Source organism: Podarcis erhardii, assembly GCF_964252035.2.
Source record: "Podarcis erhardii genome assembly, chromosome: 1".
Classification (NCBI taxonomy): Eukaryota; Metazoa; Chordata; class Lepidosauria; order Squamata; family Lacertidae; genus Podarcis; species Podarcis erhardii.
Window position 1 is genome coordinate 57,160,016 of NC_138497.1, and position 26,118 is coordinate 57,186,133.

Consider the following 26,118-nt stretch of genomic DNA (forward strand, 5'->3'; position numbering starts at 1 on the left):
TCCAACACAGCGCTTCCTCTGAATGCACTGTTAACCTCCTGCTTTTCTTGACGAACATCATCCAATCGGTAGATCAAAAAGGATAGCGCTTAAATGGCTTGCTCGCAAAGCTGCAGGTTCACGTAACAACACAGAGGGAACTTCAGGCCTGCCTGTGACCCTCCAAGCTTCTTTGTCTGTGCTATGTACTGAAGTTCTCACCCTGGGCCAGCAGGGGGATACTGTAGATAGTTCAGGTCCACATATGCAAATAAGGGATCAAAAGTGACGTTCAGTGATTGGATAGTTACAGAAAGTTGTTACAGTTACGTTGTACTGGAGCTCTATATAAGCAGGCTGGCTGAACCCTTCAGTTCAGTTCTATTCTGACCTGTGAATAAACAAAAACTGTTTGGAGAATCGCTGTGTCGTCTGATATGTTCACCCACAACTTAACAGTCTGGCACTTGGGGCTCTCTCTAGGCCACACACCTTTCTGCCCCTGCTCTGTGCCCTCAAGTGATTTTGCCTGGCTTGAACGTGTTATTCAACTGTGCTAATTTCTCTTGTTTGGATGGAGAGATGGAGAGGGGCATGTAGGAACCTATGGCTTTTGTGGGGCTGGAATGTAGCCCACTGCACGAAAGCAAGAGCCTCATCCATTGCCTCTGGCCCTGTCTAGCCCCTGAAAGGATATCCATAAGGAATGCATCCATCATGCTGATAAAAGACTGTGGTCACTTTCACACCATGCCATCTTCCACTTTAAGCAGTAATGAATTCCCCCCCCCCCCCAAATAATGATGGGAGCCATTGTTTGTTAAGGGTGCAGAGAGTTGCTAGGAAATGCCAATTCCCTTCCCAGAGCTTTTTAACAATCAATCCCCTTTCACAGGGAACTCTGGGAATCGTAGCTCAGTGAGATTAAGAGGGGTTTCCTAGCAACTCTCAGCACCCTTGACAAACTACATATCCCAGAATTCTTTTGGGGGAAGCCATTGAAGGACCACCTGAAGTGGTATCATAGTGCTTTAAATGTATGGTGTGAATGTGGCCTATGACCACCATCCCATTTACTATGCATCCAGTGCACTACCATCGCTGGTTTGGGAAGCAGTGTACACACGACATTAGTCACAATCTATACCTATTTTGTATTGATCCTGTTGCTTCTTATGAAATACTGCATTTTGCCGAAAACCAGCTGAATTGAGAAAAAGAATGGCCAGCCTGCATTGTAAGCCAGTAATGTGCACACAGTCAGATATTCCCCAGCCCTGACTTAACACACAAAAACGATGCATCTATATTGTCTTTCAGCTTGTCGGAGGGAAATACTTCTTGCAATGGCCCAGAGGATATGTAAAATAAACAGGAAACCTTCACTATAATGTAGATGGCATGCCAGAAATACGTTCTCTTATCAAAGCAATGGGACCCTAAGTGGGAAGCGGTACTTAACCAGACAGCAAGGAAACCATTTATGCACCTAGCATAAGTTAGGACTGATTGTGCCTTAAGATCTCCCTCAGTCCAGGCCCTGGCACTGCGTGACAAGATTCTCTTTGTTGAATGGTGTTTTGAATTAAAGTTCAGAGTATAATACCCTCATTGTGACAACGAGGGATGAAATCAGCTTCTTTGCTCAGTGTACCAGCCAGAGAAAAACAGGAGCGCAACATCCCAGGGAGAGTCCTTGGCGCAGCTCAAACTGAGGAAGATTCCCAAAGTTCTAGTCTTACATGTGGATTTCCAAGCAGAAAAAAGGATGGTAAGGTGAGAGTTGAGGTCTTTGTACAAAAGAACTGCACCTCCACACTGCCTAACCAGGGCGGCCAACTTGCTTTATGCGCATGGGCAAGTCATTGAAAATAATGTGTTCTTGACTATCTCAGATAACAATGGTTATCTGTTCGTTCCACTGATCTTAATTGGCTAGGTTTTACATGTTTTAATATACAGTACTCGTAGATCTGCTCAGGCCCCTTGAGATCTGGCCAGCTAAAAATCTAAATAAATGACTTCATAAATAAGGGGATGGTTAGGCATCTTAGCCTCCACCAGATCCAAGTGGAACCTTACACAAAAATGATGGAGAGGGAATTCTTGTTCTGATCACCCCTCGTTGTCTTCTCAACTTTATTTATTTATTTATCATTAAATTTGTATACTGCCCTTCATTGGACGATCTCAGGGCATGCAGCACAAAAACACAAGATAACAATGCAAAATACATAATAAAAACAAGAACAGAACAAACCAATAACCCCCTCCCGCTTCTTTTCCCCATCTTCCTTCCACCACAATTTGCAAGTTCCCTTTACCTCGTCTGCCAGAAGATGATGCAGAATTCAGAACCGGCAGTCCCAGTGTTTCACAGCATGTTAAAGAATCACTGCAGCAGGATTTATGGTGCTATTTCAGGGAATATATGGAATGGGCCAAGATTTGGCAACTGTGACTGGATCCCATGATGCTTCCCCAACTGGGCAAGCAATGAGAGGGAGTACATAGAGGCAGCTGTGATGACACTCCGCTGTTTCTGAGTTGGTGCAGCATAGTGGCAGCTGCTGGTCTCAGTCAAGAGTGGCATAGCTACAAAATCTGCCAGAGGGGTAATGGTCAAGCATTTGCCATTCAGACACTTGCTTGAAGACAGCTCTGACTCATCCCCCAAAGAGCAGAGGAGTGACAGATTGACAGATGGCTCTGCCACGCAAACATCTCCTCCTGATGTCTCTAGCATATCTCTTCCGTTCTATGCCTCTCTGTGAGTTTCAGGCCCCAGACAGCTGCTGCTGTTAATTATGATAACATTCCTGATCCAGGGATGGGAATTAGAATAATGAATTGGTACATAGTGGTAACTGTTTTGCTTTCTGGAGAAAATGCCTGTATTAATTTTTGCTAAGCAAGCTTCATTTACCACGTAATAGACTGTGGTTCAGATGGAATTTTTACCCAAATATATGGCCTTTTAAAGGAGAGGGAATTGTTTCATCTGGTGTTATATTTTGTACGTATCTGTTTGGTGGGAGGCCAGAAGAGTTTTGGAACATTGATTTCATCTGTTTGCTTCTTAATTTTTAGACTAAGCCTTATACCAGATCAGCACAGTTTAAATGTCAGGAGCTGGAGTCAGGTGAAGGTCTGCAATAAAACAACAACAAAAAAACTGGTCTCTGTGAAGTTAACTCTTTATTCACAAAAATCAAAACAATGCAAACCTAGTGATCCCAGAACTCTTCCCAGTAGTTCTTGCCCCATTGAGGCAGCTGCAAGGACTTCTTAGGTTTTTCCAAGCAAATGTAGACTGTGCCTGCATTCAACCAATCTTTCCTTTGCCCTTTTCATTTCTCTCTGTGTTCTAGGAGACCAAGGGAGAGGGGAGCTGGTCTCAGCAGGAGGGGGAGTCTGCGTCTTTGGCCCCCTCCTCTCCAGCCCCCTTTTCTGCATCTGAGCCTGGCCTGCTCTCTGCCCCAGCCTCTTCTTGCTCACTAAACCCTGTTACCCTCTTTTGCTTCTGACACCTCTTCCTTCCAGTCTGCTCTCTCCTCTTCCTCTGCCCATTCAACGTTGTCCCACCACCAGTCCCCTGGCTCTGACCTTCTTCTCCTGGGGGTTCCCTTGGGGGTTCCCCAGCTGGTGCCTCTACATCCAGCCAATCCATGACATTGACCCATGCCAGGGGCTGCTAACTTTCAGGGTGCATTTGAAAAGTTGACATGCCCTGCAACTTATACCATGGCCTGTTCTCTTGGCAGTAAAAGAATGCTTCTTTCAAGCTTAATTTCAGGGAGGGAGGTGGTTCTGTGGGCACATGTTTGCCTGTGGGCAGCATGTTGGTGACTCCTGATATATGCTGCGAGCTCTCACCTTTGGAGAATTCTTCTTTATGCCTCTTGTGCCTATTCACTGTCCAGAGCCATAAGCCAATTCTGAGATGCTTGGTGCCTGAGGTAGAAAATCCAAATGGCACCTACCAGAAGTAAAAATATCATAGTCAATTAAATAACTAACAGTGTGCTGCTCTTTAATGGTTCACAATATCTGCCATCTGGAGCAGCTGCCTAATGGTGTGGCAGAGCCTCAAGCACAGGCTAAATTCATTATTTTCAAAACTGAAAAAGAATTAAGCAGCTGATGTTTACGGGATACTGTTCCCTCCAGCTCCATATCAACATTTTCACAAGTCACATTCATTTCCACGTCTAGCTGTTTGTTCCCAACTTTGAGCAGAATGAGCAATGGCATTCAATTCTCTTTAACAGGAAGGGAACAAGATGACAGCAGTGTGTAAGTCCCCTGGGTGGGCAAACCAGTGACACCTCGTGGCAAAGACTGGAAGCGATGAAGTTAACAAATCAAGAGGTTTGGCAAGTCACAAGAAGAGGAATGCCTTCAAAAGACAAATGTAATGAGAATGGAATTTTAAATGCTGTGTTTCATTCACATTGCCTAATTCCCAACTCTAGTACAGCTTTGTTTCTGTTTCCATGTACTGATTATTATATTTGTTTCTGATTTGTGCATGTAGCCAGAAGCCTAGAACATGCAAATTATGGTAGCAGAATTATTATTAAATAAATGTAATTATACCTTTCCCCCACCCTCTTAATTTACATAATATATATTGGTTAGAGCAAACAGACCCTCTGATTATGTTTAAATTGCCTGGATGCAAAACCTTGTTCTTGTTGTTTTTACTGTTTTTTAAACAGTTTATACAAGCACACAGTGAGTAATGTGGTGGAATAACTTTTGAAATTATATTACCTCCGAAAAAATATTTTACATTTCCGCCTGCCCTTTCTCAAGGGGCTCAGAGCAACACACACATTTCTCAACTCAATTCTATTTTATATTCACAGCAAGAAAGGGTAAACAGAGAGATTATGAAGGACCCAAGAGCGCCAAGCAAACTTCATGGCTATATGAAGCTCTAAAACACAGATTAGGAACAGGACACATAAATGGCTGTCTTTGGTTGCCTGCCTGCTCTTTAAGATCCACAAAAACAGGACTGGGGAACCTTTGGCCCTCCAAATGTTGCTAAACTACAATTCCCATCAGCCCTAGCATCGTCAGGTGTGATGGGTGTTGTCATTCATCAACATCTGGAGGGTCAAAGGTTCCCTACACCTGTACTAGAGAGACTCTACTCACAATCCCGCTGGTATCCAAGGTAATTTTGGCAGGGATACAGCAGTGAGCCTTCTCTGTGGCAACACCTAGCGGGTTGGACCATCTTACTCAGTGGTTGCTTCAAGACAACCTGTTTATTGAGCATTGCTCCTGATTTCTTTGCACACAAGTTACAGGAAGGTTAGGCTATTTATTGAGCGTACGTTCCAATTTATGGGGATGTTAGACAATGCTGTGTCTTACCATTGTCCTCCCACACTTTCCAGTGTGTTTCCCCATCACTTTCCCAATCACAAAGTGTCTGGCTTTGCAGGGAAATGGCTATATTGCACAAGAATCACTCAACTGTCATTGTGCAACCTGAGTTTGCTGGTATGTGGTTGATTCCCACCCCTAAATAGCCAGCCTGGGGTGGTTGTCTTGCTTCCTCTCTGATGGTTTTCTGTTGTCAGATGAGGACCTTCCTCTTTTGGCAGGCCAAACTGAAAGTATTTCTGATATTTTTTTATAGAACTAGCCCAGGTTGTGCTCATCTGCTGTGCCATCTTTTAGCATTTAAATTCTTGTTGAGATGTTTGCGATTGTTTTCAAAACTGGTTTCAAGTCACCCTAAGTGATGGTGGTGGTGTTTCTCTTGCTTAAATGGAAGGGTGGGATGGAAATACGTTAAATCAATAAATAATTAAAATAAAGGATACGGATTTGAACCCAGGTATCTCCAATTCTTGTCCGACTCCTTATCCCCTGCACTGCTTGGCAATTCCAACCATGCGTTTGGAATGACAGTGAGTCACAGTATAAGAAATATAAATGACAAGGTCTTGTGGCACCTTAAAGATGTACAAATTCTGTTATGGGCTCTTTGTGAACTAGAGCTAACTTCATTGAATGCTAATTTGGATGGGCTTAAGGTAATCTATAGCCATGTTACTTTCTGAGGTTTTATTCCTTTCCCTAGCGCTGTCTTCCTCTGAAATCTGTTCTGAAGACATTTGTAGTATTGACAGCCAAAGTTTGGGAGTGCTCTTTCTGCATTGCTAGGATCATAAGTGATTTTGAGGAAAGTGAGCTACTGTCACACATACCATGGCCATGACACTGACATTAGTTAAGTAAAAAGGGGGGGGGCATGTTGCAAACCGTTCAAGAACTTGGCTCAGAGACTGGTTTACATCTCCCCTTCTTCTTTCCATTCTATTGTTTCTACCAGGAGTAATTAAAAACAAAAAAGCAACTGCAAAATGGACTGAGGGTCAGAAGAATGCACCTCCAACGTCACTTCTGTTGCAGCAGCCAGACAGCCTAGCAGGGCATTAGATGAGCGGTTAAAACACCTTCAGCTGTGCCCCATCACCCTTAACCTTCAAATTGCACTCTTAAACCTTTTTTTCAAAGCAAGCATCCATCACATTCTTTTCTTCACGTTGTTCACTTCTGTTGTTTCTGTTTTCCATGGGAGGAAGTTTAAAAATTGCCTCAGTTTCAAGTCGATTTTTGCCTTCCTCCTTCTCAGAGCTTGGCTCAGTTCCCTAATTTGCCAATTGCAAAGGGCTGCAATAACAACAACAAATGTTCCAAGGCAAACAGAAACCTGCTTTCATTCACCTTTTATTAAACTGAAGTGTTTCCATTGATCAGAGACCGCTACACCAATTTTCCCCAACTCAGGCTCAATTGGGTGCTTAATCGACCTGACGGTGTCTTACCCTTCTATAAAGAATCATGATATTACAAGGGTTCTGGGTATTAATTAAAGTTTCTAAAGGATTTGGCCAGTTGGATTTAACAAGAGTAGAGAATATATGTATCAAAAAGCAAGTAAAATAGTTAATTTCATTAATGCAACAACAGGGAGCCAGTGTTAGGTAGCGGTTGAGAAATCGGATGTGAACTGGGGAGACCTGGTTTGTGTTGGCACCCACCACACTTTTATGTATATGAGTATCAGCACCTTATTTTTACCCCCAGCCCCCCCAAAAGGAGTGCACACATGCAATGAACACATAAGCATGTAGTAGGAATGCTATCACTGCTCACAACTTGAGCACTAAAGATAAGGAGGCTGTCAGATTCTTCCACCCAACTGGGACTCCTGATTGGCCAGGCACATGTTTATTTATGTATATTCCGCCTTTAAGTTGGCATACAAATAAAATTGAATAAATGAATAAAATCACAATAAAAGGATATTGAAACAAACCAAGTCATCAGGATTCTGAAGCCATTTTCTGTCATCTCTCTCTCTCCCTCTCTGTCCTGGGATCTTTCCCTAGGTGGTGATAAGATGACACTTTTCCCCAGACCACTGAATGCATGGCTGCAACAGAGTGCAAGGAAGAGCACAATCAACGGGAGCATCAGTGTCAATGTGTGGTTGGCAGGGGCTTTCCGCATCACACTTTCATTGAACATGTGGGAGGCTTTGTTTGAATGCACTGTGTCTCAGCCTAGCCTGCTTCACAGGGTTTCTGAGAGCATAAAAAGAGGAGAAAGTGCTATTAAACATGTAAAATGCCCTTTGGAAGGTTCCTGTTTTCAGTTTCCTCAAATGAGGGGGCATTCCTAGAAGCAGCTCTGGCTTTGAATTATGTTATCAGTGGTGATGTTTTACAACCATAATTAGACACTTTATAAACCAGCACCAATATGGAGCTCCCGATTAGCTTAAATCCTTACAGGAATAGTTTGTGCTGCATGTTGGTACCAGAGAGGTTGGACGGTTGTCTCAAGTCCTTTAGGGGACAAAATAATATCAAGAGTTGTCTTGACTGTCCTTTAGGTGATCTGGTAGCTTAGACGTAGCACGGTCAAGCAAAGGAAATTCCTTCCAGCTGCTTCTACATGATATTTGTCTTGGTCTTAAACCAAGAGGCGCATGTCCATATTGAGAGCAGTTTTCTCTTTTCTTTTACCTGTCTGGCACAAACTATTATCATATTTAAAGTGAAAGTGAGCTACAAAAACTTTCATCAAGGCTTTTCATCTGGAAGCCACTGGAAATTACCATCATTGCCACCTCTCTTCTAAATTTTCCAAATGTTAATCAGTTGAAGGACAGAGAAACCTTACATTTCATGGACAGTACAAAAAAAATTTCAGGATCATCCTCACCTACAAAGTTCAGTTGGGTTTATCCTTCCTTTCAATGATGCCTAGTTATATGGAGGCTGTTAGAATGATCAGTTCAGCTGAAACTTCCTCACATGAGGTAATAAACTCCTAATCAACCATTAGCTTATTTCACTAAATTTATCATGCACAAAAACATGCCAATAAGGTGAAGCTGGATGAGTGGACCATGCTCAAATATGGGGATTTGCCCACTGCAAGTTCACTGCAAGTGCTACCCAACCCATGGACATGTTTAGTTGGAAATAAACCCACTGAGAACGATGAGATTCCCCTTTTTGTAAAATGATAATGTTGCCTTTTCATCTTTGCTTTGTGAAATTGTCCCCCAAGGACCCATACTTAGATTTGGAGATGATCTTGTGACATGGGCAGGTTCACTGGAAACCGGATTGCTGAAAACGAATGTAAATTGCCTTTTCATCTCTGGACATCTTGTGTTTTGGAAAGCCACAAGAACATGGCTGGTCCTAAACTGAAAGGTACTATTGCAGAGAATTTAACACAGTTGAGGAAAGCCAGTCCTTGTACTAGATGAGAGCCATTAACTTTTAGAGTATCTCTTCTTCATAATGACATTAAGTGGATCAGATCCCTACTGCACAAAAATAAAGGGCTTGAAGTCCTGCCAAATTTTGGCATCTGGTAATTCTTATGGAATGTTACATCTGCTCACAATAACAGTGTAAGGGAATTGAGTGCTCCTAGAATCACAGGTTACATTGTCACCATTTGAAACAGCAAAGGCCACTCCTTTTTCAGCCTCCTCTTAGGAAAGCATTTAAAAAAAAAAAAATGGTTGGCCTAATATGGGATGACCAAAGAACCACCTTGGTTCTGATATTATTATATGCCACATATTACATCTACTCTCAATTTTCATCATCTAGCTGGGAATCTGTGAAATTGGAACCACTTGTGAGAACACAAACATTCCTCCCCAAACCAATCATGATCCAGAAATGTGCCATCCTGCCTTTGGCGATCCTGACTCTCCAGTGTGTGCCTCGTAGAGATAAGCAAAGCTAAGATTGAACATAAAAGTGACTGTACCTCTACCACATTCCCAGAATGCCCATTTTCAAGGTTTTTGCAGCCTAAAATCCAGGTTCCAGGACTGAGATATTCATTTTAACTATCTACCCAAATCTTTAGCTATGAATTTCCAGTAATAATTATTTTTAAAGGATGGTCCATGAGAGGTTGGTTTATACAGTCCAATAGGAAGTTCTCCTATGCAAGCAACATTGGAATGCATGGAGACTATGCAAAACCACAAGTGCTCTTCATTTTGGTAGGGACTTCCCTGTAGGTTGTGCCCCATAGGGCAAAACCATCAGCTATCTTTCATGACATCCAAAATCTGCCATCTCAGGCAGCTGCTGCCTTGCTGTCCCTTATAGGAGGGTCGAGCTGTCTCTAAATCCCACCCATAAAGGAAGGGAGATAATATCCGAAAGATGGGTGAGAGCCTTCAGAGTGAGAGCATGCAATTAGATAATAGCCCAAGGACTGAGTGATCCGATCTAGATAAAAGGTAATGCATTTCCTATGAATGGACATCAGGCAATGAGCTGCAGTAATCATTGCAAAGAGAATACAGTTCAAAGAGATGAATGGAGTGAGAGTGGGGAACCAGAGGGAGCCGAAGACCTTGAAAAAGACGTCAGCCAGCTTTTGCAATCAATAAGCAAGCATCCCTGGGAATGACACAACCTTGATCAATGAGTCTAAATGATGCACATCATACTATGATACTAAATACAAAAATATTCTTCTCTGCAATAGGCATTCTAGCCATGCTGTTAACTAGTCCTATTTGTATGACCCTTCAGTTTGGAAATATTTGTGGTGGCTAGTTTAGCACTAATAAGCAACACCGATGCTTAGGGGAAACACTGAAAATAGCAATAGTAGCACATTAAAAGTGATAATGGTGGCAGCAAAACTTGTCCTTGTTGAACAAGCCAAGTATCTGAGTGTGGAAGCAGTCTCAGTCAATGTCCTTAAAAGTTATTCAGGATAGTATGTGTGTATGAGTGTGTGAGTTGTGTGTGTGTGTGGCTTTTTTCCACTGGAACTCACCAGGACTCAGTTCCAGCACTTATCAGGTGGGCACCATTGCAATTATAAGAGAACAAGGGATGTGTTCATGGTGAATTCCGGCACCTCTTTTTCTAGAAAAATAGCAGGGTGGCGTGGGGTATAATGCAGCTGAGACAAGATCAACCACATAATAAAAGTGTCCAGCACTGCCACCAGAATTTTCGCTTTTTTAACCAAAGTACCTGTTTAAGCAGAGTTGAGAAAAGCATTTGCTAGATGTGCAGATAATTACAGGCACAATGAGTGGTATTCAACATTAGTCCTCCTTTGAGTAAACCTATTGAAATTAATGGACATGGCTAACTTAAGTGCTTTAATTTCAACGGCTCTGCTCTGAGTAGAATTTAGGTTGATTGAATGCAGCCCAATATTACACAACACAATTTTATGCTGTTTGGTTAACTCTAAATCTATTTAAAAGAAGTAGAATGCTATATATAAAGCCAGTTCTCCTGGCATCCACCAAGCCCACAGCTGCCAAAACTATGGTTAGCCCTTGTCTGTGTGCAAATTCACTTCAAAACTGCTTAATCCTTTTAAAAGGAAAAGTGTCAGGGTTGCTATCATATACCCCCACCCCCCACAAGCAAAATACTTTTGAACTCTAATGACAGAGCAACCATTAGAAGTACACCACACAGGACAATCAAGGAATTTAACCATGGTTATTCCAGACAGAACAATTCAGAATCAGGAAATAATCCACAACTTCAGACTGTGCAAATCAATATTACATATGCCCAAGGTATAGAAAGATGCACTCTGCACATGCACTTTTGATTGAGAACTCAAGGTGCCTGCACATCCAGAAATCTGTTAACCATCTACATAGCAATTCTATGTGTGAAAAGCTGCATAGAAAATGTCTGCCCTTTTTCTTTCACATTGCAGATAATGCTTTCTACTACACAGTCTCCTTAAAGTCTCTTTAATGTTTCAAAGGAATCCATATAAGTGGTCCCTCCTCACAGCTGATCAATCTTAATTAATTTCAAGAGGCTGCAGATGGTAAAATGATACTCTCAAACAGCTCCCTCAGGAATCTCTCTTCCTATTGCTCATTAAAAAAAAATAAAACAGAAGAGAAATTATACTTTCTTCGGCATTTCTTCTACTCTTGTAACTGATCTAGAGAAAGTTGAAATTGAACCCAGGACTTCTGCAAACAGGAGCCCATCCCTTAGGAAAGTCTTGCATTCCCAATGCAGTGCAAACAACTTTTGTGTGTTTGGTTAGATGCAATCTTTGATTTATTTCAGGAGAAAAATGCAAATGAAACCTGTGTTGCCAGCAGTTTGAAAGATACGCACAAATAAAGAAGCCTTTGGAATATGTAATATATAAGGCACTGTGGGTGGGAGAGAAATGAATTAAATAGGGCAGAAGAAGAAGAAGATCTTGTTCACAGAAATGGGATCTGAACTTTTCTTGCATGGGAAGATTTACTCAGTAGCCTCTAGGACCTAGAGCAGTAGCTTTCAGATATCCCACTATAGGGTACATTTTGCAGGATACATCTGGCACATGGCAGAGGTTTCTGGGGACTGTTTTAAGGCACATGCGTAGTTCACATGGAGCACAGCTGGATTCCATTGTTGCTCTGTTTGAACAGCACTAGCCTATAAAAGTCTAATATGAGCCAACAGGGGCTTGATCACATAGGAAGATGAACATACGCTGCTGCCTTATACTGGCAGTCCATTGGTTCATTTAGCTTGGTACTGTCAACACTGGCAGAAGATCTCCAGGGTTTCTGCACAGGGCATTTCCCAGTCCCAGCTGGAGGTGCCAGTCTAAGCGTGGGCTCCTCCCTGATCTTCAATATGGGTGGGGGACGGGCAGTAATTTAAGGTATACAGAGAATATGCTCAGGAAGCATTTATTCTGAATCTTTGTTCTAACTTCCCTTGGAATGTCTGAAGACAGCACAATGCCCAATGTAGCTAAGGGAGGGCAAGCAGGTTCTGCTTCTGATGTCACATGTCAATAAGGACTCAGACATCCAGCTACTGGAACAGGAATACTAGAAACTGCCTTATATGATGTCAGATCATCCTTGGTCTATCATCTAGGCCTGTATTGTCCACATTAACCAGCTCCTGTTCTAGTTTCCTACAGGGGACATTCCCAGCACTACCTTGAGATGCCAGGGGTTGAACTTGGGACCTTCTGCATGCAAAGCAGGTGTTCTACCACTGAGCTAAGGCCCCTTCCCTTGTTCTGAAAGCCCTTTGCAATGAAAACAGAATTCACAGCTCAAATGGCACCCCTCTCCCACTCATGTGAAGCCATTCTAGGAAAACTGTCCTAAACCCATGAGCACTTACTTGGGAGTGAGAGCTGCAGAGTGAAAAAGTAGGCTGTGACAGCAGAATTATGGACTAAAACACTGGAGGTGGGGGTTAAATGTCCCCCTATTTATACCATATGCTGTATTGTACATGTGTTGATTTATTGACTATGTTGCAGCCATGAGGGCACTGGCAAAATATTACTGGCATGCTACTTGCTTTTTAAACCCACAACAAATTAGAAAACAAATTATTGGGTTGCCTCCAGACAACCTGTTTATTGAGGGTTCATCCCAATTTGTTTCCGCTGAAGTTATACAATTTCTAACCTGGATAGCTCAGTTGGTTAGAGTATGATGCTTATAACGCCCAGGTTGCAGGTTTGAACCCTGTATGGGACAGCTGCATATTCCTGCCTTGCAGGGGGTTGGACTAGATTATCCTCAGAGCCCCTTCCAACTCTAGTGCATTTCCCCATCACTTTTTACTACAAAAAGTCACTATGTTCTTTACGCAACATTGCTGAAGAAGAGCACAGAATTTGACTTCAACTGTGCAAGCCTGTTCTGTCAGGATGCCGCTGAATCCCTCCCACAAAATAATGGCAACCTGGAGCTCAAATGAGGGCCCACCTAAAAGAAAGTTAGTAGTGATGGGCATGTTATCATTTTCTAGTGCCTGAGAAGGATTGCAACATTGTAGAATGTTTTGCATGCAAAAGATTCAATCCTTAGCATCTCCAGATGTGGTTTCCTTGCTTTGGAATCCCGGAGAGAAATCATGCCAAGCCAATACTGAACTTGATGAATCGGTGATACTACACCGCAGAAGCATATCCTCCTGTTTCTATGAGAGAAATTCACTCCACATTTCTTCCTTCTTTAATAGTCCCTTTGCTTTCTGGAGATACGCGGTCTCCACATAAATACACGCGCGTCTTTCGTTTTCTTCTCGGTCAAGGTTTTAAATCAAACTGGTTTGATTTGCATCTTGCGAAGCAGGCATCTATTGGTGCAACCCGAATTTTAACAATCAGACTAAGTATCTCGCCATTCATCAGCCCTGTAAAATTTACGCAGGGTCACACAGCTTCTCTTGCGCAGGTTAAGGAAAAACGATCCAGCTGCGCCAGGGAAAAGAGGGCTTCACGACTTCCGTTGCCAAACAGATACTTTCCCCATAGCAGCCTAACAAGCTTCCTCCTCCGTCAGGCTTACAGAGGGACTACAGCTCCCACAATGCAAAGCAGTCTAACAAGCTGTCACGTGACTACAATCACCCTCTCTTCTTCCGATGTTGGGCGGCATCAGGTCACATGAGAGAAGGAAGTATGGCTGCAGTGGGCGAAGAGGATTTCGCGGCGCTTCAGATCTTGCTGAAAGTAGGTGCATATTTCTTTATTTGCGGGCAGTTGTCGTTTCCTGCAAGATCTCTCAGCTCTGACAATTTTTAAAGCACGTTGTGGGGGGTGAACGGGTGATATTGAAAATCAGTTATTTATATCATTCGACCATGATGGCACTGCTAACGTCCAAAGTGCTGCACATTTTTTAATGTATCTTTACAATAACCCTGGCAGTCAGGTCGGACAGGGACGGTGGCTAAAAAGAGATTTGTCGAAAGCCCTTCAAATGATTGAAGAAGTCCCAGCGAATGAAGAATGGGTACAAAAATGAGAAATCAAGATAACAAAATTTTTATTAAAGAATGGAAATGGTTTATTGAATATTTACAAATAAACTGTGAACAGATAAGAACATTGGCAGGATTGCTATAATAATCCGCAGTTTTATAAGAGTATAGATGAATAAAGGAGTAAGTTAAGTTGATTTGGAATATGCAGAAAATGTAAAAATAAATTTAAGGAACCGCAAAAAGAGGGGGAAGGAAGTCAAGTTTCAAAATGTTAAAATGATTACAAAATTATTGAAATGTATAAAATTGAAAATTATAAATAAAAAAGAAAAGAAAAGAAAGCTCTTCAAGTGAGATCATGGTGGAGTCAGAACTGGAGCTCTGATCAGATTGAAGTTCGCTGAAGTCACTGTTACAGTGGTACCTTGGGTTACATACGCTTCAGGTTACAGACTCCGCTAACCCAGAAATAGTACCTTGGGTTAAGAACTTTGCTTCAGGATGAGAACAGAAATTGCGCAGTGGCGCAGCAGCAGCAGCGAGAGTCCCCATTAGCTAAAGTGGTGCTTCAGGTTAAGAACGGACCTCCGGAACGAATTAAGTACATAACCAGAGGTATCACTGTATTTTCTCCCCTCTTTCAAAGAACCTGTTAGTTAGTAGAATCGTGTTTTCAATGGGCTCATTCTTCCGTTTGAAAATCAACCCGGATGCATGCCTAGAAACATTGTGTCACATTTTATAGACTACATGGGTGGGATTTTTCATTGATGCTGACATGTAAGGTTAAATACCCTCCCCCCCCTCCAAAAAATGGTAATATCCTTTGGATTATTTAGGGCTATCCAATGACACTGAATGTTGAAAATTTAACATTTTCCTTCAGGCTCCCGCAAAATGTAGTAACAGCCATCAACTTTGACGGCTTTAAAAGAAGGTTACAGAAATTCATGGAAGAGAGCTGTCATGGCTAGTAGCTGTTGATAGTCCTACATTCTGCCACCCTTGTCAGAGGCTGTATGCCAATGTATGCCAGTTGCTTGGAGTAACAAGTGAGGACAGTGCTTTCGCACTCTGGTCCTGCTTGAAGGTTGGCCACTGTGGGAACAGCATGCTGAACTAAATAGGCCTTTGACCTGATCCAGCAGGGCTCTTTTTACATTCACAATCCTACATTCACACTTGCGTTCATTAAGTCCCATTGCATTGCACCTCCAGAATATATGAAAACACAGTTTATAAATACTTATAAAATAAGGTTGCACAGCTAAATCGCTAGTTATCAGTGAGCCATCCCTGAAAAGGAAATGAGGATAGATAACCGTAACTGGACATGACATTGATGGCCTTTCCTATTTCCCTACCCTCACCCTCAGTTTATGATATTAAGAGGTATTATAACCTCTGTAGATGGGATCCAGTTTAGCTTACATGGCTAATGGCAGCTGATGAGAGCTAGTTTTCATTAGTTTGTGCAAATATAAATTTGAGCTGCGCCATATCCTGTGTTTTGAAAAGGCTCACTGTTCATTTCTCTTTGCCAGGCTTCATCGAAGGATGTAGTTCGGCAGTTATGCCAGGAGTGCTTTTCTAGCTCTGCAGGTGGTTCTGACAAACTGATTGAGAACACGTGTTCCAGTCTCTCGGTTACACCAAATGAAGCAAGTCAGGTAAGATTTAGGCTGTAACCCTGTGCATGATTATCTGGGAGTAAGTCCCACTGAATAGACATGTGTTGCACTATTAAGTCAAGTTGGCTTTTTTGACAGATCCTGATGTTTTATCACTTTATTATTATTAATAATATTCTGTTGGTAGCCGCCCAGAGTGGCTGGGGAAACCCAGCCAGATCGGCGAGGTATAAATTATTATTATTATTATTATCATCATCATCCTGAGGAGGGAGGGGCTGGTTAGGTGTAAAGATTGAGCAGCAAGAGCTCAGAACAGGAAGAAGAGAGCCTCTAGCTCAGGGGGCAAGGAGAGATCAGGGTTCAGGATTAAAGGGCAGCGGCCAAATGGTGAACTGGATTGATGGGAATCAAGCAGCAGAGTGCATATATATGATATAGTGTGTTGGTGCTGGGTTGAAGGCGAGAGAGAGAGAGAGATTGCCACGTTTTGTTGACATTGTACCTGAAAGATCTGTCTGGTTCCTCTTGCAGCTGATCCAATCTTTGCACAATCTTACAAGACACACAGTCTATCATGGCCTGACGTCACCAGAAGAAATTCTCGCCCTCTTTCCAGAAGGATTTCACCAGAATCTTAAAAACCTCTTGACCAAGATAATTCTGGAAAATGTGTAAGTGTCATTGAAGCCGTTTTCCATAGAATTAGACCACTGGTCCATATAGCTCAGCATTGTCTCCACTGACAAGCAGGGTTTCAGGGAGGAGTCTTTCTCAGCCATTCCTGGATATACCTGGGATCACACCTGGGACTTTTGGCATGCAAAAGGTGTCCTGTGACACTGAGCTGCAGCCCTTCCCGTCAGGTTTGTGGTGTTGGACAAAAATCCCCCCAAAGGCAGTGGATCGGTAGGTTAGTCAGGCTTCACACTATTATCCAGTTGTCCCTGCTTTCTAGCTGGTCATTGGGTGTGTGGTACCACCAGATTCCCAATTAAATGGTCACTATGTGTTGGGATTAAAGGCAGGCAGCGGTGACCTGTCCCTTTCAATGGGAAGTGACTTTTGCACTCCCTGAATGGTGGAATAAGGCTGGAGCCATAGCCCCACGTACCTGGGAGTTCGCCCCATTAGAATTCTATACGACGTCTGAGTAGACATGGATCTGATTGCACTCTAAATCAGATCCAATGCCCTCCATAGAGTCCATTGCATATTGGAATTTGTCAAAAGTTTGGTTTATTAAAACTGGTGGGGCTGAAACCTCTTGTGCTCCTTCAGACTCCTTCAGACTTGATGACTGCAAAATGGTACTTCATGTGGCAAAATAGCTTTCCTGAATCCACCTTCAGTCCCTGCTGCTACTCTGTGTTTCAAAGACAAATGGTGCATATTTGCGTTTTCTCTGCTCTTTTCAGCTCTTCCTGGAGAAATGAAGCACAAGCCAGTCAAAGTAAGTAAGGGACTTTGTGGAGGAGCAGTTCTCATTTCTGAAATGGTTACCCTTGCATTTATTGGGGGTATTTATTAGGCTGTCTTGATTTGGGAATGGACTGGATGAGAGACACCAAACTGAAGCTTAATCCAGATAAGACTGAGGCAATGTTAGTGGGCAGTTCCCTAGACTGGATGGATGGGCGGCTGCCTGCTCTTAATAGGGTTACACTCCCTAGGAAGCAGCGGGTATGTAGCTTGGGGGTACTTCTGGGTCCTTTCCTGTGGCTTGAGGCTCAGGTGGCCTCAGTCATGTGGAGTGCCTTCCATTAGCTTCCATTAGCCAGCATAGTGTAGTGGTTAAGAGCGGTAGACTCATAATCTGGTGAACCGGGTTTGTGTCTCCGCTCCTCCACATGCACCTGCTGGGTGACCTTAGGCTAGTCACACTTCTCTGAAGTCTCTCAGCCCCACTCACCTCACAGAGTGTTTGTTGTGGGGGAGGAAGGGAAAGGAGAATGTTAGCCGCTTTGAGACTCCTTCGGGTAGTGATAAAGCGGGATATCAAATCCAAACTCTGCTTGTTCTGGTGGCCCAGCTGTGCCCCTATTTGGGATAGCCTAACTTCTCTTGTCTATGCTCTGGTAACTTCTAGGTTAGATACTCCAACACTGTATGCTGAGGGTTGCCTCTGAAGATGGTTCAGAAACTTCAGCTGGTACAGAACTTGGCAGCCAGGTTGCTCACTGGGGCAATACGCTTTGAGCATATTATACTGACCCTGGCCCGACTTCACTGGCTGCCAGTTAGCTTCCAGGCCAAAAGTGCTAGTTTTGACCTCTAAAGCCTTAAGTAGCTTGGGACTGCAGTACCTCAAGGACCATCTCCCCCACCCTCAAATGAACCAACCGACCCTGGAGTCATAATCTGAGGCCCTTCCTAATATGCCTCTTCTGTGAGAAATCTGGAGGATGGCAATACGAGAATGGGTCTTTTCATTGGGGGCTCCCCATTTGTGTAGTTCTCTCCCTAGGGAGACTCACCTGGCACCCTCATTATGTATCTTTAGGTGCTGGGCAAAAGTGTTTTTCTATAACCAGGCCTTTGGCTGATTAAGCATTCTGTGGACATTTAAATGTGTTTGCCATAGGGGGATTATTGGTTTGTTTTTGTTTTGTTTTGTATTATAAGTTTTCATGTTGTGAACTGCCCTGTGATCTTTGAGTGAAGGGTAATAATAATAACAATAATAATATAACCATCATCACCACACTTATGTAGTGTCAGTAGTGGCAGCTCCTTTCCTCATATGTTCTCTGTATGAAACCATCTTTTTTAGCTCTGCTACTTATCTAACTTTTGACTAGCAACCTTCTATACGGAAAGTTTGTGCTGTATGAATGAGTTACAAGGATCTACATGCTATTCATTAGTAAAAGGTGTGTAATGAACACCTCAGCAACTAAACTGTGCCATCAGTGTGCATGTTATGAGAGGATTGGCCTCTGTCCCATGAAGCTTACAATTTAAAAATCAACATAGGAAACAGAGGAAGTGGAAGAAAGAGTAAACAGGAAAGCAAAATGTGATTGCTTGTTTGTTTGTTTGTTCAGTTAAGTGCTTACTTACCAGCGGAGTTAATAGTAGGGCGTGGGAATCTTGGTCTTGGTTCACCATAAAATGTAGCAGCCTTGTTAGCAATTATCCAGTACAAAGTTTATCCTTTGGCTGTGGAAGGAATTAATTTTTGAGCATCCTCTCTATGTTGCCTCTGGCTCTTCCAGCTCGCACATATGGTGTCTTTGTGATGTTGGACGAGAGGACTGGTATCCTTATGCCAATACAAGGTTGACTTCTTTTCAAACACCGTTTTAGATAAATTCCTCTCCCACCTTGTCCTAGAGCTGTGTTGGCTTTTTTTTTTTTTTTTTTTTTTTTTTTTTGCACGAGACGACAGAGAGAGAGAGAGAGAGAGAGAAGTGGACTATTGTAGGTGATGCTTTTTTGTGCAAGGAATCTATTGTTGTTCATATAATGCCTTCAAGGTTCATGGTAGTCTAAAGAGTTTTTTAAAAGATAGGATGGGGAAATATATGGACAATAGGAGTGTTATCCAAATAAAGAGAACAAAAATGAACATCCGTTGTCAACTTATGTTTGTTTTGCCAGCAAGGTAAGGGAAAAAAAGAAGAATTTGCAGAGTGTATTTTTAAAAACAAAAAGCCAACAATAAAAAAATATTTCAACAGGATACCAGCTAGGTTGGCTGCCGCACCATTGGATAAAGGAGTAAAAGGTGTGCAGAGAACCTGAACAAACTTATTTGAGTCTGTTCTCACACAATAGATAAGAGAAGCATATAAAGCTGCGCTATACCGAGTAAGACCATTGGTCAACTTAGCTCAGCATTGTCAACACTAACGGGCAGTGGCTTTTCAGGGTTTCAGGCAGGAGACATTTCTAGAGCTACCTGGAGATGATGGGGATTGAACGAGAAACCTTCTGTATGTACAGCAGTTGTTCCACCACTGAACTGCTTTATGCATTGTATGGAGAAAAAAGATAGAAAAGGTGTTTTTTTTCCTTCTCTGTTTATTGTGCTACTGGAACTTTGGGTCGTTCAATGAAACTGATTGGACAGGAGATTCCGAATAAACAAGAGAAAATGCTTCTTCATATCACAGATACACAATACTCCTTGTTGATGAGCCCCAGCTTGACTTTTAAAGGCGTTAAGACAGATTTATGAAGCTTAAGTCTATTAGCAGCTACCAGTTTTGCTGGCAATATGTAATCATAGCTCTTTCCAACTCTATAATTCTATGATTCTCTGGGACAGAAGCTTTCTGTTCTCTTCCCATTTTGGTTCCAACTGACATTCTCAGTAAGAGATTTCAGCAAGTGTTACTGAGCAGCAAAAGAAATGTGAATACAATAAAATAAAGATGGAAACCCTAAATGTAGTGAAATTAGGATTTGGTGGTGGTTATTTAATAAAGGCCATGTTAAAAATCTTTAGCTGGTTTTCAGCTGTGGCGTTAAATTAAAAAGCAGCTTTTCAAATGACTTGCTAGATAAATTAAGCAAGCTTCAATTCCAAGTATGCTTGTTTGGAAGCAAGTCCCACTGAATTCAATGAGAGTTGGCTCCCTAATAAGTTTGTTTAGGATTGCAATCTGCAGAATATTTGGGATTTCTTGCTTCCTAAACATTTGCACGATTGCTGCTTTCTGCAGCTCTGTTAGAAATAAAGTCAAGGTTTTGCTCCGGGAGTCATCAGTCAAGTATAAGTGTCCCTAGGGCACCCAGGGGCTGATATCCCCTGCAGTATAAGGGCATCCTTTTGTTAGCAGACACCAGAATTGCAGTCATGTTCTTTCCATTGGTTGGTTTTCAGAACCTGATTTATTTGTGGCTGTTGAGTGCCTACCCACAGCGCCTCTCGAAGTGGAAGCTTGTCAGAGGGAAGGGGAATGATGGAAAGAGATGTTTAAAAAATGCACGAAGGTAACTCTTAGTCAGTTCGGCCAGATTGGATGGAGGACTGAGTCTATAATCCTGTATACACTTATTTGGGAGTAAACCCTGCTGAATGCAGTGGGACTTAGTAAATAGCTGTGAAGACTCTTTTTTAAAAAAATGAGATCACTGTCATAATTGTGCTCATCAATTTTTCAAATGTTCACTGACATTCTTTTAATTCTGTTCTATTCAAGTGCAGAATTAAGATTAAGGATACGGAATTTGGCACCCTGCAAACTGATTTTTTTTTTTTTTATTAAAAACAACAACAAAATTTCTGGCTCTTACAGATATGAAAATGGGCTTGAAATGTTGTGCGTCATTTTTTTTAAAAAAATAAATAAATTCATTGAATCATCAGAATATTTTACAATACAACAAAACAAAGAACCAAGTGACAATTTGCCATTATAGATCCATGATGCATGGTTAACTATTGCTTCAGACCATAAAAAGGTTCGATCAAGAAAATGGGAGTATTGTTTTCATAGAATCAGAGATGACTAATAGTAGTGAGTATGCACATGTAATCAGTGCTAAATTTACATTGGATGGATAACCTTGGGGCTGGATTTCTTAATCGCATTGTGTTGGAGCTCTCGAACATGCACTTCAGTATTACCTGGAAATGAGATTTAAATAAACTTTATTTAACAATGTAAAAAAACAACAACTAAAAACAGTCTTAGTGGTTAAGAAATCTAAGTATGACTTTTAAGCGTTGCCGAAACAGAGAATGATTACCCCATTGCTCTGTGGCAGGCAACAGGGTCCTTCTTCATCTTTTCTGGTGCTCCTTCCCTTCCTCTTCCAGTAACAACATACAGGCAACCACATGACAATCTTGGGGACACCTTGCCTAGTCCAAATTCTCTTCACAGCTCTGGGGACTAAAGTGGAGAGTTCATGCTCTGTTGTTGTTGCTGCTGCTGCTGTTGTCATTTTAACAGGCTGAGCCCAGACCCTTCTTGTCTCTACTTGAAGAGAAGCCTTGTCTGACCTTTAGCGTTCTCAAGGGAAATGGGGCTCTTTTTAGCCAGCTTGATTCTTATTTATGGCTTGTCTATCTTGGCAGGATCAAGAGCCAATATATTCTTTTCAGAGCCAGAACATACACAGCAAACAATGCTGGAAACATATTTTAAATCCTCCAAATGCCAGGATGAAACAGGGTCTTGGGTAGAGGTCACCCACATCACCTGCCACCTGATTAGGGAGAAGCCAAAGCCAACTGACAGAGCACAGACTTTTTTCACCCCTGAGACCATTATTTATCATAATTATCCGACTTTCCAAAAATTTAACACTTCTTGAGATACAGCACATGCTTTGCTTGCAAAAGGTCCCCAGCATCTTCCAGATAGGCCTGGGAGAGACCCCTGCCTGAAACTCTGGGGACCCACTATGAGTCCGCCTTGACAAAACTGCGATGAGGTTACATTTTCATATTTTAATGTTTCAATATTTTAATGTTGTATTTTAATTTTGTTTTTCAATTGTAATCATTCAACTTGTTTTTATTATTGCTTGTAAGCCGACCTGAGCTGGGGGCCTTGGCTGGGGAGGGCGGGGTATAAATAAAAAATTATTATTATTATTATTATTATTATTATTATTATTATAACTGGGCTTGACAAAACCAATGGTCTGACCTGGTCCTGTGATCCTTTGAGCCATATCCGCCTGGGGTGTTCTGACTCTGAACTCTGGTCCCCCTTGACATGCATAAGCTCTACTGATGAGCTGCACTTCTTCCCAACCTTACATGAGGATGACGTTTTATATAAAAGCTACAGTTTTACCATTAGCATGTGAACCCTTCCAGGGTTTTTTTATAATTTGCTCACAGAGATATCCCCTGAATAGCCCTGAAATGACCCCTTGGAGTGCGGTCCATGAGTTCAGTATCCTGATAATTACAATTCAAAGGTCTGTGTGTTCATTCATTCCATTTTAATTCCAGTTTCCCTGCCCCGGCTTGTGGATCTGGACTGGAGGGTAGATATCAAGACCTCCTCGGACAGTATCAGCAGAATGGCTGTCCCTACCTGCCTGCTGCAGCTGAAGGTATTGTTTCTTGAGAGCCATTCATGACCCACCATGCTCTACACAGTCCCACCTATCAGCAGTGTACCAGAGGCTGAGAAATTATCTTAGCTTTACAGCTTGTTTGGGGTTGTGAAACAACTGAAAAGCCACAGCACAATGAGAGGAGAGTTGCAAATTGTGAGCATCTGTGATGACACATGGTTGCCTGTGACTGTTTTTTCACCCCTGGCCTCTAGACAGTTTCCCACAGCTTTTAAAGCTCTACTTGTACAATGGCTTACTCACGCTATTACCAGGTCACACTATATCACCAAGACTTAAGTGTAAAGTCCCATTTATTTCAGTGGTGAAAATCCCATAAACTAGGTTGGATCCACACTAAGTGGGCTAGATCCATACTAAGTGTAGCTTGCTTAGTGTGACTCCAGCCCACTGCCTTGATAGAGTCTTAATTGATGGAGTGGTGATTGTTCAGTGATGGGGACTTTGCATCCACTGCAAAGCAGAAGTACCAGCTTTTTGTGCATACCTTGTTTTATGCAAGAGCAGCAAAGCTGCATTCAGACATAGCTGGAAGGTATGATGAGTCAGCTAACCCAGAAGAGGGAAAGCATCAGGTTGGTCTCTGGTTAGGACTTCTGTGACTCCTTTTTTTGAAAGGTGACTAGATAAACTGGAATTCAAGAATGTTAAGAAGATAAAGCAGATGTAGCCAAGCCCTGCAGATGCTGTAGGAATCCAACTCCCATTAGCCCTTGCCAGCAGAGCCTAGTGGTCAGGTCTGGTGGGAGTTGCAGTCCAACAATATTGGAGAGGGCATCTTGTTGAATAGCCCTGCTTTAGAATTTATGGCTTGTCCACCGAAACATCCTTCCTGGCTGGGTTTGGTAGATGCTGCACATTGGAAAAGGCATTTTGTGTTCCTTAAGGATAGGGAAATATCCCTATTCTCTGTCAGTAGAAATATTAATCTGCCAGAAGAGAAGGAGGGCTGGGATTAAACCAAGAAGGTGGGTTTGATGGTGATTTCAAGCTCTGGGATATTTTTTCTTTTTCAGATTCAGGAAGATGCTGCCTTGTGCGGGAATGACTTCACAACCTCAGCATTGACAGTAGAGTTGAATAAGCAAACACTGGACACTATGTTAGATGGCCTGGGAAGGATACGGGACCAGCTTTCTGCTGTTGCAAATAAATAAAGCCTTCTGGCTAAAGGATTCCAACAGCTTTTCGCATGTGGAAGATAACTCTCCTGTCTTGCCAACCTGGCTATGACATTTTACCAACAGCCAATCTTTGGGTTTCTCTTCCTCCTCATAACCAAACATCATTGTTATTTTTTTACTTTTCAATGAAATGGCATGGGGTTTTTTCCCCTTCAGAAGCAAAGACTTCAACACTTTCTTGCTCCGATGCCTTGACATAAGCTCATAATGACAATCGGGACCTCCTCTTGTACATATTCCTAGAGAGGCTCATAACTCAGCTTGTAGCAGGAACGAAGAGCAGCCGATGAAGCGGACTGTGTCTTCTGCCTCTGAAATGGGGGAGTAAGAAGCATGAACATGGCTAATAGGCTGGCTTACAGCCTCAGCGCACTCTTGAAAGGTGTTTGCTGAGACGTGTGGGATGTTGGTTTTTTCCTCCTCACTGAGGCACAGCTTTTGAAACAGACCATCCAGGCTGCAGTGCCTTCTCTCGTGCTGCAGAAATACCTTGTGTGTGAAATTTTCAGTTCCAAGTTTAAACTGCTGGAATGAATTCAGTAGCAAGTAGCACCAATCTGATGATGGACGAGAGAAAGTTTTGTCACTTCGTGTTGGCATTAACAGGAGGCTCTGTGATAGACTTGGATATACTGAGAAAGGTTGCTAATGGCAACTGGTTCCTGTAGCAACAAAGTCACTGCACACATTTATGAATTATTAAGCGTTTCATTTAAAATACAACTATTGTGCTAAATGGATTTATGTTTGCTTTAAATAAAACAAACCAACAAACCAGGGCCTTTTCCTTGTTTTTCTTCTGGTGATTAAGTTTAGCATTTTCCTTTGGTACTTTGAAGTGTGCTGTTGTGGATTTCTTATTCTTATTTTTTCTTTCCCTTTCAACCCATGGGTTACATCTTTAAAGTTCATGGTATACCTAGATCTCCTTTTCTTTCTTCTGTAAGCTGTGTTTAACCGACCCTTTAACCACCCCTTTACTGCTACTTGAACAGCATTGAACTAGGTAATCATAGAGTTGTAGAACATAAAAACCTCCAAGGAAGGAGAGTCCACCACCTCCTGAGGGAGTCTATTGCAGCTTTTGCTGGTTGCTTTTTGCCCAACTCAAAGGTATCCTCGCATCTTTCTTGCTTGATGTGACAGAGAATGGAAAGGGCAGTGTGCACACACGTCTACACATGCATGTAGACAACTGGCTTTTGAATGGCTGGAATGTAGCTTACTGCCTTTATGCTGTATTTTTATCTTGTGAGCTGCCCTGAAATCTTTGGATGAAGGGCAGTATATAAACTTAATAAATAAACAATAATAATTTAAAAGGAAGAGCCACAACTATTGCTCCACCCACTTTTGTCTCTGGCCCCACCCACTGTTGGAGCTTGGTCCCCAGAAAGTTACTCATGAGGAAATGTGGCGCTTGTGCCAAAAAAAGTTTCTGCACCCTTGGCCTAAAAGCAAGCAAGTAATAATAATAATAATAATAATAATTTATTATTTGTACCCCGCCCATCTGGCTGGGTTTCCCCAGCCACTCTGGGCGGCTTCCAACAGAGATAAAAAATACACTAAAATGTCACATATTAAAAACTTCCCTGAACAGGGCTGCCTTCAGATGTCTTCTGAATGTCAGGTAGTTGTCCATCGCCTTGACATCCGATGGGAGGGCATTCCACAGGGCGGGCGCCACCACCGAGAAGGCCCTCTGCCTGGTTCCCTGCAACTTGGCCTCTCGCAGTGAGGGAACCGCCAGAAGGCCCTCGGAGCTGGACCTCAGTGTCCGGGCAGAACGATGGGGGAGGAGACGCTCCTTCAGATATACTGGACCGAGGCCATTTAGGGCTTTAAAGGTCAGCACCAACACTTTGAATTGTGCTCGGAAACGTACTGGGAGCCAATGTAGGTCTTTCAAGACCGGTGTTATATGGTCTCGGCGGCCGCTCCCAGTCACCAGTCTAGCTGCCGCATTCT

General features: G+C 42.5%; 1 protein-coding gene and 2 long non-coding RNA genes across 4 annotated transcripts; 1 reads left to right on the forward strand and 2 right to left on the reverse strand.

Annotated features, from left to right (window-relative positions):
- Positions 1 to 2,316: 2,316 nt before the first annotated feature.
- On the reverse strand, positions 2,317 to 7,643 carry LOC309339047. 2 transcript variants are annotated; one of them, XR_014155147.1, is made up of 3 exons: positions 7,325 to 7,643; positions 3,856 to 3,958; positions 2,317 to 3,129 (listed from the first exon to the last, which is right to left on the reverse strand). It is a non-coding gene; the product is annotated as an uncharacterized lncRNA (long non-coding RNA). The 2 variants fall into 2 exon arrangements; XR_014155148.1 differs by lacking the exon at positions 2,317 to 3,129 and adding an exon at positions 3,273 to 3,346.
- A 6,283-nt stretch (positions 7,644 to 13,926) lies between these two features.
- Positions 13,927 to 24,921, forward strand: COMMD9 (COMM domain containing 9). Its single transcript, XM_081836396.1, has 6 exons — positions 13,927 to 14,031; positions 15,830 to 15,955; positions 16,451 to 16,590; positions 17,335 to 17,369; positions 22,836 to 22,939; positions 23,980 to 24,921. The coding sequence occupies exons 1-6, from the start codon at positions 13,966 to 13,968 to the stop codon at positions 24,118 to 24,120; spliced, it is 612 nt and encodes a 203-aa protein (XP_081692522.1). The 5' UTR covers positions 13,927 to 13,965; the 3' UTR covers positions 24,121 to 24,921.
- Positions 21,207 to 22,834, reverse strand: LOC309327536. The gene is made up of 2 exons (XR_014150558.1): positions 22,498 to 22,834; positions 21,207 to 22,296 (listed from the first exon to the last, which is right to left on the reverse strand). It is a non-coding gene; the product is annotated as an uncharacterized lncRNA (long non-coding RNA).
- Positions 24,922 to 26,118: the final 1,197 nt, after the last annotated feature.

Bases quoted from the DNA above. Each gene is read 5' to 3' on its own strand.
- COMMD9 (XM_081836396.1), top strand. From the start codon at position 13,966: ATGAGAGAAGGAAGTATGGCTGCAGTGGGCGAAGAGGATTTCGCGGCG. The intron at 16,591-17,334 runs GTAAGTGTCATT...TGCTCTTTTCAG, and splicing joins AAGATAATTCTGGAAAATGT to CTCTTCCTGGAGAAATGAAG. The intron at 22,940-23,979 runs GTATTGTTTCTT...TTTCTTTTTCAG, and splicing joins CCTGCCTGCTGCAGCTGAAG to ATTCAGGAAGATGCTGCCTT.